The 14,292-nt window shown below is 51.5% G+C and overlaps 1 protein-coding gene across 3 annotated transcripts in view; it reads left to right on the top strand.

Moving 5' to 3' along the window:
- EFCAB11 (EF-hand calcium binding domain 11) overlaps window positions 1-14,292 on the top strand; it is a 460,557-nt gene that overhangs the window by 42,862 nt on the left and 403,403 nt on the right. For all 3 annotated transcript variants that reach the window (XM_086937640.1, XM_086937641.1, XM_086937642.1), the window contains exon 3: window positions 5,287-5,332. In XM_086937640.1, the coding sequence (XP_086793766.1) occupies window positions 5,287-5,332 (46 nt within the window). The remainder of the gene's footprint in view (window positions 1-5,286; window positions 5,333-14,292) is intronic.

Genomic DNA, 14,292 nt, shown 5'->3' with positions numbered 1-14,292 from the left:
TAATGCATTTGGTGGCCCATGATTGATGTGCATGTATCTATGTTTGAACAAGAAATGTATGGATTGCAGAGATTGCAATGAGCATGACATTTGTTGATTTAAATATTTTTGCCATCACATTATTGGTTTTGCACTCTGCACCTAAAGACCAAGTTAATGGGCGGACTTGTAAAAACATGAACATAAAACTCACTTATTAGTATCGGTTGTTTGCCAATGAAGCCAGAGCTTCTAATTTATTAGGCTGGAAAGCACACAGGAGAACTACGATCAGGTAGCTGAAGAGCTACCTGCAATTGACAAACTGCTCGTTGAAGAACCCTGCCTCAGTGTGTCCCAAGGCCGGCATAGCATATTACAGGGTATTAGTGCAACAACACTTCCTGCTAATGGCAAGCAAAAGACCAAGACCACAAACTAAACTCCACCAGGAAGTGTGGGTGGTTTGTAAATACTGGGGCGAGGCATGAAGAAGACGGGGAAGGAAGAATCCGAGTAATGAAGATTCCCAGTAAAAATATTACATCATCTCCTTCCTTGTCCCATTCCTAACACAGTGATGATATACCCAAGAAGTATGCTTTGGTTGCGATCACCTCACCTGATAAAAGACAATTCATCTTATTTCCAGAGTCATCAGTTAAATCCGATCTGTAGTGGAAAATTGAACATAGAGGGAAAGCCTAAATAGTAGCCCCTTAAATATCTAACATGTAGGCAGCAAAAAAGCACGCAGGCTGCCATCCTGTCTGTAAAATGACCCTGAATGCCACCAGGTACAGTAAACTATGTTCAAGTGTCATCTAAGGGATAACGGCCTTCATGCAGTGATCCCAAAAATGAAACGAAGAATTTGAAAAAAAAAACCTCAAAAAACATTGGCTTAAAAGGTAATTTATTCTACTGCTTGAACTTAGTTGACACTCTCGATAGGAATATACAACTCGCACCTTATCTTGGAGGAACACGTCGATTCCATCGCCTAGGAAAGAGTTAGAGCCTAGATCAATAATACTTTGAAGGCAAGATCACAATGAGAACTCTACAAGACCCAAAACAATAGATCAACAGCAGGGGTCAAAGGGCAGATATATTCCAACCACTGAGATCCAGTAAGAAAATCCTCCTCATGTGAGGCATGCAGTTATAACCCAGCACTGGCAAGACACCATTGAAACTGAAGTGTTGGTATAGATAGAACATAACAATCGCCCCTTAGATGCATCATGAATTCAAACACATAGGGAAGGGGAGACCAAACACGAGGAAGGCCTCATTCTAAGGAAACCCACATATGCCCCACTTGGGTAAGGCCTTGGTGAAACATGAATAGACCTGAATATAAGTGGATATAGATAGAGATTAAATCAAGAACATTCTTTTCTAAACATTCACACCAAGACAAGAGCCACAGGTACTGAGAACAAACTTCATAAGAGAGTCCATAGTAGATTTCCTTCAAGGCAAATTAATTCTGCTGCTCTTCAGGACAAGGTGTCTGAAGAATCATAAAATCAGGAGGAAAAGTTGAGAAATGGCTGGCATACCCTTTCCCGACCAGGACCAAACACCAGGCATCTAGTATAAACCGCCATTAGATGTAAAGGAAAACAGGAATAACCCAGACTGCCCCTTCAATGACTTTGAGGGGGCAAAGCCAATACAGAAATGCTATTGAATGCTGGGATGCTTCAAAAAGACCATAAACCCACCTCTAAAGAGAAGCATATCCTGAGTCGGCTCAGATCTTTCACACCGAGGATGTTACAAGGAATGCAATCTTTTTTTCCCATTGTTTAGGGAAAACAACGTAGCATTAGTCTGAGGAGGCTGGACATAACCTCAGACACTGAGGGATTTACCAACATGTTTTTCTAACACCTTACCAAAACAAGTAGAAAGCAAGCTTTCTTAAGAGACAGTTCTTGTAAATCCTTAAAATTTACCAATGACTTAAAAACGTAATTGGGGTCTGCAGCCCATATGTTAATGGAGTTATTGGTTCTCAAAGATGAAACCCAAGTTTGCTTCTCTGTAGTGGCCAAAAGCTCGGAAGAGACCTCTCTTGCTATCATTACCATACAATAGACTTCACACCGCAAATAACTAACTGAGATTGGGACGTATCGGTTATCCACTGTCAGAAAGGTCATAATTTACTTAAGGGCTTAGTTCCAACTGTTCCTCCTCGTGATGCACCATCTCCAATGGTAAAATGGAAAATAGTTAAAATGAAAACAAGTATTGGCAAGGCAATAGGTTTTGCCTTTGCAAGAGCTGTTGGCATTGTCAAAGTGTTTTAGCCATGTTGTACACCAGCGTGGCCACTGTTCAGCATGGCGAAAAGTTTTTGACATAGAGGAGAGTGGCATGGAGTGTTGTAGAGTGGAATGGCAGAGAGTGGAGTAGTGTGGCGTACAGTGGAGTGGAGTGGACTGACAAAGAGTCCTTTGGCGTAGTGTTGCTGAGTAAAGTGGCTTATAGTGCAGTGCTATAGAATTCAGGAGTGTAGAATGCAGCATTAAAGAATGCAGTGGCATATATTAGAGTATTACCCAGTAGAGTGCAGTGGCACATATTGCAGTGGTGCAGAGTATAGTGTCTTAGAGTACAGTGGCATAGAGTGGAATGCTGCAGAGTGAAGTGGCATAGAGTGGAGTGATGCAGAGTAGTGTGGCTTATAGTGCAGTGGAGTAAAGTGCATTGGCACAAAGTAGAGTGGCGTAAAGTAGAGTAGAGTGATTCAGAGTAGGGTAGAGCGCATTGCCATGAAGTGTGTTAGAGTGCATTGCCATAGAGTGTTGCAGAGTATAGTGACGCAGAGTGCAGGAGCATAGAATTAATTGTTGTAAAATGCAGAGACATAGATGAGAGTGGTGCATAGTAGAGTAGAGTGGCATACAGTGCAGTGGTGTAGTGATGCACAGTATAGTGGTGGAGAGTGCAGTAACATAGTGCAGTTGTGCATCATAGATTAAAGTGGCGTACAGTGGATTGGCATACTGTGCAGGGGCGTGGAGTGGTACATTCAGTAGAGTTCATTGGTGCAGAGTGTATTGGCATAGAGTGCAGTGGTATAGACTGAAGTGTTGCAGCGTGGCGTCGAATGGAGAGACATAGAGTGGAACTGTGCGGAGTGGAGTCGAGTGGCCAGCCTGGCTTAGACTGGAGTGATGAAGAGTGCCGTGGCGAACAGTGAAGTGGCATAGAGTGCTGTGGTTTAGATTACTGTGGTGCAGAGTAGAGTGCAGTAGCATAGAGTGGAGTTGTGCAGAGTACATTGGAGTGGCCTAAACTGGAGTGGTGAAGAGTGCAGTGGTGTCCTGTAGAGTGTATTGTCATAGAGTACAGTGGTGCAGAGTAGAGAGGTGTAGAGTGAAGTGGTGCAGAACCCACTACCTCTGCTATTTAGAGTAGGCCCGGGTGAAATGTTTATTAATCCAGTAATGTTACATAACAAAATGTATGTAGAATTACCGAAACTACACTATTGCATCACATCGCTTGATTGATTTGTGGAGACATTTTAATGCACCGTTAAGGTTTTTTCTTTTTTGCGTGAGCAGCATTTCAGGTAGATAATTCTTTTTTTTGTTTTTTTTTGTTTTTTGTTTTGTTATCCGAGCTGACCTTTCAAGTGATTTTGAGTCCAAAAACTGCAAAGCTAAAAGCGAGCTGCAGTGTTTCCTTTACCTAAGGTACTGGAAACCAACTCAATTTTTTGTTGTTTTTGTTACATCTTTATCCAAACTAACCATTCAGGCAATTTTTTGAGTAAGAGATGCATTTTGCGCTAATTTCACGTAATTACGCCCCAGAAAATGATACACAAGTTTCACACACCCCTAATTTGGAGTCCGATGTGTCCAAGCGTCGCGTCTGTTCCTTGTTTGAGAAGGGAAATTTCCAGCCCTGCTGGAGTATGGGGACCCCATCTGAAGACTGGCACCTAAACAAACAGGAAGTGCTCTTGGTACCAGCCCCCTTTTGTATCTTACGTGGCACGTGGGCATACTAAGTAATAGTGGTAAAATCCCTTTTCAAGCAATTTGTTTAAAAAAAATAACTATTTTTATGGCAGTGCCTGCCAGGTGGAGGTGTGGCCTCCCCATATCACATAAAGTATGGAACAAGGAAGGAGATGAGGTTATAACCTGTGTGTACTGAAAAATACCAATAAATAAATGTATAACCGGACAGTTTTTGTCTACGTGGCACTTCAGAAATGAAGACTTTCTTTGTTATGTTGTCTCAAGTACCATGCAGTGCTGTTCTGTTTGGGCAGCTGCCTCTCTATAGATCAGAAAACGTTATTATCATCCCAATATCATCTTCTTCTTGACATTCTCTGCTAAGTGGCCATGTCTGTCTTTGTTCACTTTTTGTAAAAAGCTGTACTGTTTAGAGCCAAATATGTGTCCATACTGTGGTATGTCTTTAGGTATATGGACAGAGGATTATTAGAGGGTTTTGGATCCCCCAGGGCATCCAGATCTTTAAAAGCATCCATCAGTTTTCAGATTGGGGGGGGGGGGGGGGGGGGGCTAGCAGCACTGCTTTTTCCATGGTGTGGCATGTAATTCGTGTTCTGTATACAACTCACCCATCAACTTCACTCTTTAGTCTTCACATGTTTAACTTTGGGATAGGCTGGGAGCAAAGTAATTGATGTGACGTGAAGCTTAGTAGGATGTAGGAAGGATGGTTTAGATTTTTGGTTCTGAAAAGCCTTTTTTGGTTAGTTTTTTTGTGGTACTTCCGTTGAGTTTAGAGGCAGGATAACCGTTCCTTAAAGGAAACAAATCACTGTGGTATTTGGTATAACATTATTTGTATCTCCGTATCCCTTTTCTTTGTCTAGTGACTTCTGAAATCACATGTTTATTGAATTGGCCGGGTAAAGGTTTATTTTTTTGGGGAGGGTTAAAGCCTCAGTTGTGAAGTGATGGCCTTGACCGAGGGTGCACTTTTTCTCTAATCAGCTGATCAGAAGAATACACAACTATTAACACATATAAAAGCCTAGGTGCTTTGTTTTCAGTTCTGACAAAGTTGTGACAGACAATGGGAAATGCTGCTGTTGCCGTCGTAATGCGAGTTTGATGAAAGCCCGTGATATTGTGCATGTCTAGCAAAATTCCTGCAGTCTGCTGCTATTTGCAAACCACTCAAGGTGTACTCCCACGGCGTGTGCTATAATTAGAAGCGGGTCCTTGTTCATTTGAGCGCTTTCTATAATCTTCTTGGTAACACGTTAGAAAATGCTTCTATTTTTGTTCCTTTCAGACGGAGGTGGATTCAATGATATCAACGGGGCGGACAAACGCTGAAGGTAATTCACAGACTTTGATCACAGCAACTTTCACATTTCTGCCCGTCATGCTGGCAATGGTTGTCTGTAGTACTGAATGACTGAACTGCCCTGCGCTGCTACAGATTGAGAATAGGTTCCATTTAAAACAAGCGTGGACTGAGCCAAGAGGTCTGGCCCTCGCTGTCAGCCTTTTGGTTTTTGTCAATGCTTGTTATGTTTGTCATATTGTTTTGTAAAACTTTACTGTTGGCGCACTTCTGCGCCCTTGACAATATAAAACAAGCATTGGAAATGCAATAGGTCTCGCATTAGGAAAGTTTGAGCTATTGGTATTGTAAATGACACTTTTTTTTATTTATTTGTTGGTTTTGAAAGTAGCAAAATTAATAGCTTTGTCAGTTACAATGTCAATAGTTTTAACTTTTGCAAATGTGACACCTATAGCATTTGTAATGCAATGTGTGTTGTATTTACGTGACTTAGATGTATTGATATTACAAATAACAATGGCTTTTAATTATGTAAATAATTAATACTTAAATAAAAGTTATTGTAATTTATAATGGCAATAGCTTAAACGTTTGTAAATAACTTTTGTGAAGATTATGTTCAGTGTATTTTATCGTGACGAAAATCCAAGAACATTGCATTTGCACCTACACACACACAGAGCCACACACATATAGATGTGGTGGTGGTGGATCTGGGGGATATGGTGGTGGTGGATGTGGTGGTGGTGGTGATGGTGGATGTGGTGGATGTGGGGGTGGATGTGGTGGTGGATGTGGTGGTGGTGGAGGTGGTGGATGTGGTGGTGATGTGGTGGATGTGGTGGTGGTGGATGTGGTGGTTGTGGATGTGGTGAAAGTGGTGGTGGATGTGGTGGTGGAAGTGATGGTGGTGGGTATGGTGGATGTGGTGGTGGTGGATGCGGTGGAAGTGGTGGATGTGGTGGTGGTGGATGTGGTGGAAGTGGTGGATGCGGTGGAAGTAGTGGATGTGGATGCGGTGGTGGATGTGGTGGTGGATGTGGTGGTGGATGCGGTGGATGTGGTGGATGTGGTGGTGGTGGATGCGGTGGTGGTGGAAGTGGTGGAAGTGGTGGATGCGGTGGAAGTAGTGGATGTGGATGCGGTGGTGGATGTGGTGGTGGATGTGGTGGTGGATGCGGTGGATGTGGTGGATGTGGTGGTGGTGGATGCGGTGGTGGTGGAAGTGGTGGTGGATGTGGTGGTGGATGCGGTGGTGGTGGAAGCGTGGTGGATGTGGTGGTGGTGGATGTGGCGGTGGATGTCATGGTGGATGTGGAGGTGATGGTGGATGTGGTAGTGGGTGTGGTGGTGGTGGTGGTGGTGGATGTGATGGTGGATGTGATGGTGGATGTGGTGGTGATGGTGGATGTGGTGGTGGATGCGGTGTATGTGGTGGTGGTGTATGTGGTGGATGCGGAGGTGTTGGTGGATGCAGTGGTGGTGGTAGTGGTGGATGGGGTGGTGGTTGTAGTGGATGTGGTGGTGGATGTAGTGGTGTTGGTGGATGCAGTGGTGGTGGTGGATGCGGTAGTGTTGGATGTGGTGGTGGTGGATGTGGCGGTGGATGTCATGGTGGATGTGGAGGTGATGGTGGATGTGGTGATGGTGGTGGATGTGGTGGTGATGGTGGATGTGATGGTGGATGTGGTGGTGGATGCAGTGGTGGTGGATGTGGTGATGGTGGATGCGGTGGTGGTGGTGGTGGATGTGGGGGTAGATGTGGTGGTGGATGTGGTGGTAGTGGAGGTGGTGGATGTGGTGGTGATGTGGTGGATGTGGTGGTGGTGGATGTGGTGGTGGTGGTGGATGTGGTGGTGGAAGTGATGGTGGTGGGTATGGTGGATGTGGTGGTGGTGGATGCGGTGGAAGTGGTGGATGCGGTGGAAGTGGTGGATGTGGATGTGGTGGTGGATGTGGTGGTGGATGCGGTGGATGTGGTGGATGCGGTGGTGGTGGATGTGGTGGTGGTGGAAGTGGTGGTGGATGTGGTGGTGGATGCGGTGGTGGTGGAAGTGGTGGTGGATGTGGTGGCGGTGGTGGATGTGGTGATGGTGGATGTGGTGGTGGATGTGGCGGTGGATGTCATGGTGGATGTGGAGGTGATGGTGGATGTGGTGATGGTGGTGGATGTGGTGGTGATGGTGGATGTGATGGTGGATGTGGTGGTGGATGCAGTGGTGGTGGATGCGGTGGATGTGGTGATGGTGGATGCGGTGGTGGTGGTGGTGGATGTGGGGGTAGATGTGGTGGTGGATGTGGTGGTAGTGGAGGTGGTGGATGTGGTGGTGATGTGGTGGATGTGGTGGTGGTGGATGTGGTGGTGGTGGTTGTGGTGAAAGTGGTGGTGGATGTGGTGGTGGATGTGGTGGTGGAAGTGATGGTGGTGGGTATGGTGGATGTGGTGGTGGTGGATGCGGTGGAAGTGGTGGATGCGGTGGAAGTGGTGGATGTGGATGTGGTGGTGGATGTGGTGGTGGATGCGGTGGATGTGGTGGATGCGGTGGTGGTGGATGTGGTGGTGGTGGAAGTGGTGGTGGATGTGGTGGTGGATGCGGTGGTGGTGGAAGTGGTGGTGGATGTGGTGGCGGTGGTGGATGTGGTGATGGTGGATGTGGTGGTGGATGTGGCGGTGGATGTCATGGTGGATGTGGAGGTGATGGTGGATGTGGTGGTGGGTGTGGTGGTGGTGGTGGATGTGATGGTGGATGTGATGGTGGATGTGGTGGTGATGGTGGATGTGGTGGTGGATGCGGTGTATGTGGTGGTGGTGGATGTGGTGGATGTGGTGGATGCGGAGGTGTTGGTGGATGCAGTGGTGGTGGTAGTGGTGGATGGGGTGGTGGTTGTAGTGGATGTGGTGGTGGATGTAGTGGTGGTGGGTGTGGTGTTGGTGGTGGATGCGGTGGTGGTGGATGTCATGGTGGATGTGGAGGTGATGGTGGATGTGGTGGTGGTGGAGGTGATGGTGGATGTGGTGGTGGTGGTGGATGTGATGGTGGATGTGGTGGTGATGGTGGATGCGGTGGATTTGGCGGTGGATGTGGCGGTGGATGCGGTGGTGGTGGTGTATGCGGTGGTGGTGGTGGATGAGGTGGTGGTTGTGGTGGATGTGGTGGTGGATGTAGTGGTGGTGGATGTGGTGGTGGTGGAATTGGTGGTGGTTGTGGTGGATATGGTGGTGGATGTAGTGGTGTTGGGTGTGGTGGTGGTGGATGCGGTGGTGTTGGATGTGGTGGTGGTGGATGTGGCGGTGGATGTCATGGTGGGTGTGATGGTGGATGTGGTGGTGGTGGATGTGGTGGTGATGGTGGATGTGGTGGTGGATGCGGTGGTGGTGGATGCGGTGGATGTGGTGATGGTGGATGCGGTGGTGGTGGTGGATGCGGTGGTGGTGGTGGTGGTGGATGTGGTGGTGGTGGATGCGGTGGTGGTGGATGCGGTGGTGGATGCGGTGGTGGATGTGGTGGTGGATGTGGTGGTGGATGTGGTGGTGATGGTGGATGTGGTGGTGGATGTAGTGGTGGTGGTGGTGGTGGATGTGGTGGTGGTGGATGCGGTGGTGGTGGATGTGGTGGTGGATGTGGTGGTGGATGTGGTGGTGGTGGTGGTGGATGCGGTGGTGGTGGAAGTGGTGGTGGATGTGGTGGTGGATGCGGTGGTGGTGGAAGTGGTGGTGGATGTGGTGGAAGTGGTGGTGGATGTGGTGGTGATGGTGGATGTGGTGGTGGTGGATGCGGTGGTGGTGGATGTGGTGGTGGTGGATGTCATGATGGATGTGATGGTGGATGTGGTGGTGGTGGAGGTGATGGTGGATGTGGTGGTGGTGGAGGTGATGGTGGTGGTGATGGTGGTGGTGGATGTGATGGTGGATGTGGTGGTGATGGTGGATGTGGTGGTGGATGTGGTGGTGGTGGATGCGGTGGATGTGGCGGTGGATGCGGTGGTGGTGGTGTATGCGGTGGTGGTGGTGGATGAGGTGGTGGTTGTGGTGGATGTGGTGGTGGATGTGGTGGATGTAGTGGTGGTGGGTGTGGTGGTGGTGGTGGATGCGGTGGTGATGGATGCGGTGGTGGTGGATGTGGTGGTGGTGGATGTCATGGTGGATGTGGAGGTGATGGTGGATGTGGTGGTGGTGGAGGTGATGGTGGATGTGGTGGTGGTGGTGGTGGATGTGGTGGTGATGGTGGATGTGGTGGTGGATGCGGTGGATGTGGCGGTGGATGCGGTGGTGGTGGTGTATGCGGTGTTGGTGGTGGATGAGGTGGTGGATGTGGTGGTGGATGTAGTGGTGGTGGTGGATGCGGTGGTGGTGGAATTGGTGGTGGATGTGGTGGTGGTGGTGGTGGATGTGGCGGTGGTGGATGTGATGGTGGTGGATGTGGTGGTGGATGTGGCGGTGGATGTCATGGTGGATGTGGAGGTGATGGTGGATGTGATGGTGGATGTGGTGGTGGATGTGGTGGTGGTGGATGGGGTGGTGGTTGTGGTGGATGTGGTGGTGGATGTAGTGGTGTTGGGTGTGGTGGTGGTGGATGCGGTGGTGGTGGTGGATGCGGTAGTGTTGGATGTGGTGGCGGTGGATGTCATGGTGGATGTGATGGTGGATGTGGTGGTGGTGGTGGATGTGGTGGTGATGGTGGATGTGGTGGTGGATGCGGTGGTGGTGGATGCGGTGGATGTGGTGATGGTGGATGCGGTGGTGGTGGTGGATGCGGTGGTGGTGGTGGATGGGGTGGTGGTTGTGGTGGATGTGGTGGTGGATGTAGTGGTGGTGGTGCAAATGTAAATGTAAATGTAAATGTATAGGCATTTATATAGCGCACTACTTACCCGTAGGGTCCCAAGGCGCTTCGACCGCTGCAAAACCCTTCCTGTCTTCCCTGAGAGATGGTCCCTTAATGGGTATCTCCAGGGTGAGACCAGGCATCCCCGGCGGTCTGGTGGGGCCTTTAGTGAAGATGAGGCAAGCTAATGCCCAGAGTTGCCGAGTGTGATCGCTGATCAGAGTGGGCACCGAGGCGAGAGAATTATCGAGTCCGCTGGCCCTGGTCCAGAAACCTGCCGCGCTGGGAATCGAACCCTGGTCCCGGGCCGTCCTCTGCTCTCGGGTCTGCCGCCTCTAACCAGTGAGCCACACTGGTTAGAGGCGGCAGGTGGATGCGGTGGTGGTGGAAGTGGTGGTGGATGCGGTGGTGGTGGAAGTGGTAGTGGATGTGGTGGTACTGGTGGATGTGGCGGTGAATGTGGCGGTGGATGTCATGGTGGATGTGGAGATGAGGTGGTGATGGTGGATGTGGTGGTGGATGCGGTGGTGGTGGATGCGGTGGATGTGGTGATGGTGGATGCGGTGGTGGTGGTGGATGCGGTGGTGGTGGTGGTGGATGGGGTGGGGGTTGTGGTGGATGTGGTGGTGAATGCGGTGGATGTGGTGGATGCGGTGGATGCGGTGGATGTGGTGGATGCGGTGGTGGATGCGGTGGTGGTGGTAGTGGTGGTGGTTGTAGTGGATGTGGTGGTGGATGTAGTGGTGGTGGATGTGGTGGTGGTGGATGTCATGGTGGATGTGAAGGTGATGGTGGATGTGGTGATGGTGGATGTGATGGTGGATGTAGTGTTGATGGTGGATGTGGTGGTGGATGCGGTAGTGGTGGATGCGGTGGATGTGGTGATGGTGGATGCGGTGGTGATGGTGGATGCGGTGGTGGTGGTGGATGCAGTGGTGGTGGTGGATGAGGTGGTGGTTGTGGTGGATGTGGTGGTGGATGTGGTGGATGTAGTGGTGGTGGATGCGGTGGTGATGGATGCGGTGGTGGTGGATGTGGTGGTGGTGGATGTCATGGTGGATGTGGAGGTGATGGTGGATGTGGTGGTGGTGGAGGTGATGGTGGATGTGGTGGTGGTGGTGGTGGATGTGGTGGTGATGGTGGATGTGGTGGTGGATGCGGTGGATGTGGCGGTGGATGCGGTGGTGGTGGTGTATGCGGTGTTGGTGGTGGATGAGGTGGTGGATGTGGTGGTGGATGTAGTGGTGGTGGTGGATGCGGTGGTGGTGGAATTGGTGGTGGATGTGGTGGTGGTGGTGGTGGATGTGGTGGTGGATGTGATGGTTGTGGATGTGGTGGTGGATGTGGCGGTGGATGTCATGGTGGATGTGGAGGTGATGGTGGATGTGATGGTGGATGTGGTGGTGGATGTGGTGGTGGTGGATGGGGTGGTGGTTGTGGTGGATGTGGTGGTGGATGTAGTGGTGTTGGGTGTGGTGGTGGTGGATGCGGTGGTGGTGTTGGATGCGGTAGTGTTGGATGTGGTGGTGGTGGATGTGGCGGTGGATGTCATGCTGGATGTGATGGGGGATGTGGTGGTGGTGGTGGATGTGGTGGTGATGGTGGATGTGGTGGTGGATGCGGTGGTGGTGGATGCGGTGGATGTGGTGATGGTGGATGCGGTGGTGGTGGTGGATGCGGTGGTGGTGGTGGATGGGGTGGTGGTTGTGGTGGATGTGGTGGTGGATGTAGTGGTGGTGGTGCAAATGTAAATGTAAATGTAAATGTATAGGCATTTATATAGCGCACTACTTACCCGTAGGGTCCCAAGGCGCTTCGACCGCTGCGAAACCCTTCCTGGCTTCCCTGAGAGATGGTCCCTTAATGGGTATCTCCAGGGTGAGACCAGGCATCCCCGGCGGTCTGGTGGGGCCTTTAGTGAAGATGAGGCAAGCTAATGCCCAGAGTTGCCGAGTGTGATCGCTGATCAGAGTGGGCACCGAGGCGAGAGAATTATCGAGTCCGCTGGCCCTGGTCCAGAAACCTGCCGCGCTGGGAATCGAACCCTGGTCCCGGGCCGTCCTCTGCTCTCGGGTCTGCCGCCTCTAACCAGTGAGCCACACTGGTTAGAGGCGGCAGGTGGATGCGGTGGTGGTGGAAGTGGTGGTGGATGCGGTGGTGGTGGAAGTGGTAGTGGATGTGGTGGTACTGGTGGATGTGGCGGTGAATGTGGCGGTGGATGTCATGGTGGATGTGGAGATGAGGTGGTGATGGTGGATGTGGTGGTGGATGCGGTGGTGGTGGATGCGGTGGATGTGGTGATGGTGGATGCGGTGGTGGTGGTGGATGCGGTGGTGGTGGATGGGGTGGGGGTTGTGGTGGATGTGGTGGTGAATGCGGTGGATGCGGTGGATGCGGTGGATGTGGTGGATGCGGTGGTGGATGCGGTGGTGGTGGTAGTGGTGGTGGTTGTAGTGGATGTGGTGGTGGATGTAGTGGTGGTGGATGTGGTGGTGGTGGATGTCATGGTGGATGTGAAGGTGATGGTGGATGTGGTGATGGTGGATGTGATGGTGGATGTAGTGTTGATGGTGGATGTGGTGGTGGATGCGGTAGTGGTGGATGCGGTGGATGTGGTGATGGTGGATGCGGTGGTGATGGTGGATGCGGTGGTGGTGGTGGATGCAGTGGTGGTGGTAGATGCGGTGGTGGTGGTGGATGGGGTGGTGGTGGTGGTTGTGGTGGATGCGGTGGTGGGTGTGGTGGTGGTGGATGCGGTGGTGGTAGATGCGGTGGTGGTGGATGTGGTGGTGGTGGATGTCATGGTGGATGTGGAGGTGATGGTGGATGTGGTGGTGGTGGTGGTGGAGTTGATGGTGGATGTGGTGGTGATGGTGGATGTGGTGGTGGATGCGGTGGTGGTGGTGGATGGGGTGGTGGTTGTGGTGGTGGATGTAGTGGTGGTGGGGGTGGTGGTAGTGGATGCGGTGGTGGATGCGGTGGTGGTGGAAGTGGTGGTGGATGTGGTGGTGGTGGATGTGATGGTGGATGTGGTAGTAATGGTGGATGTGGTGGTGGATGCGGTGGATCTGGTGGTGGATGCGGTGGTGGTGGTGGATGCGGTGGTGGTGGTGGATGGGGTGGTGGTTGTGGTGGATGTGGTGGTGGATGTAGTGGTGGTGGGGGTGGTGGTGGTGGTGGTGGATGCGGTGGTGGTGGAAGTGGTGGTGGATGTGGTGGTGGTGGTGGATGTGGTGGTGGTGGTGGATGTGGCGGTGGTGGTGGATGTGGCGGTGGTGGATGTGGCGGTGGTGGATGTGATGGTGGTGGATGTGGTGAATGTGGTGGTGGATGTGGCGGTGGATGTCATGGTGGATGTGGAGGTGATGGTGGATGTGGTGGTGGTTGTGGATGTGGTGGTGGTGGATGCGGTGGTGGTGGATGCGGTGGATGTGGTGATGGTGGATGCGGTGGTGGTGGTGGATGCGGTGGTGGTGGTGGTGGATGGAGTGGTGGTTGTGGTGGATGTGGTGGTGGTGGATGTGGTGGTGGTGGAAGTGGTGGTGGATGTGGTGGTGGTGGAAGTGGTGGTGGATGTGGCGGTGGTGGATGTGGTGGTGGATGTCATGGTGGATGTGGAGGTGATGGTGGATGTGGAGGTGATGGTGGATGTGGTGGTGGTGGTGGATGTGGAGGTGATGGTGGATGTGGTGGTGATGGTGGATGTGGTGGTGATGGTGGATGTGGTGGTGGATGCGGTGGATGTGGTGGATGCGGTGGTGGATGCAGTGGTGGTGGTAGTGGTGGATGCAGTGGTGGTGGTAGTGGTGGATGGGGTGGTGGTGGTGGTGGATGTATTGGTGGTGGATGTCATGGTGGATGTGGTGGAGGATGTGGTGGTGGATGTTATGGTGGATGTGGAGGTGATGGTGGATGTGGTGGTGGTGGTGGAAGGGGTCGTGGTTGTGGTGGATGTGGTGGTGGATGTAGTGGATGTGGTGGTGGATGTAGTGGTGTTGGGTGTGGTGGTGGTGGATGTGGTGGTGGTGGTGGATGCGGTGGTGTTGGATGTGGTGGTGGTGGATGTGGCGGTGGATGTCATGGTGGATGTCATGGTGGATGTGGAGGTGATGGTGGATGTGGTGGTGATGGATGGGGTGGTGGTGGTGGTGGATGTGGCGGT

The sequence above is a fragment of the Lissotriton vulgaris genome, chromosome 9, assembly GCF_964263255.1.
Source record: "Lissotriton vulgaris chromosome 9, aLisVul1.2, whole genome shotgun sequence".
In the NCBI taxonomy this organism is placed as follows: domain Eukaryota; kingdom Metazoa; phylum Chordata; class Amphibia; order Caudata; family Salamandridae; genus Lissotriton; species Lissotriton vulgaris.
Note: the sequence above shows the minus strand (reverse complement) of the source record. Positions and strands in the feature narration are given on the sequence as shown.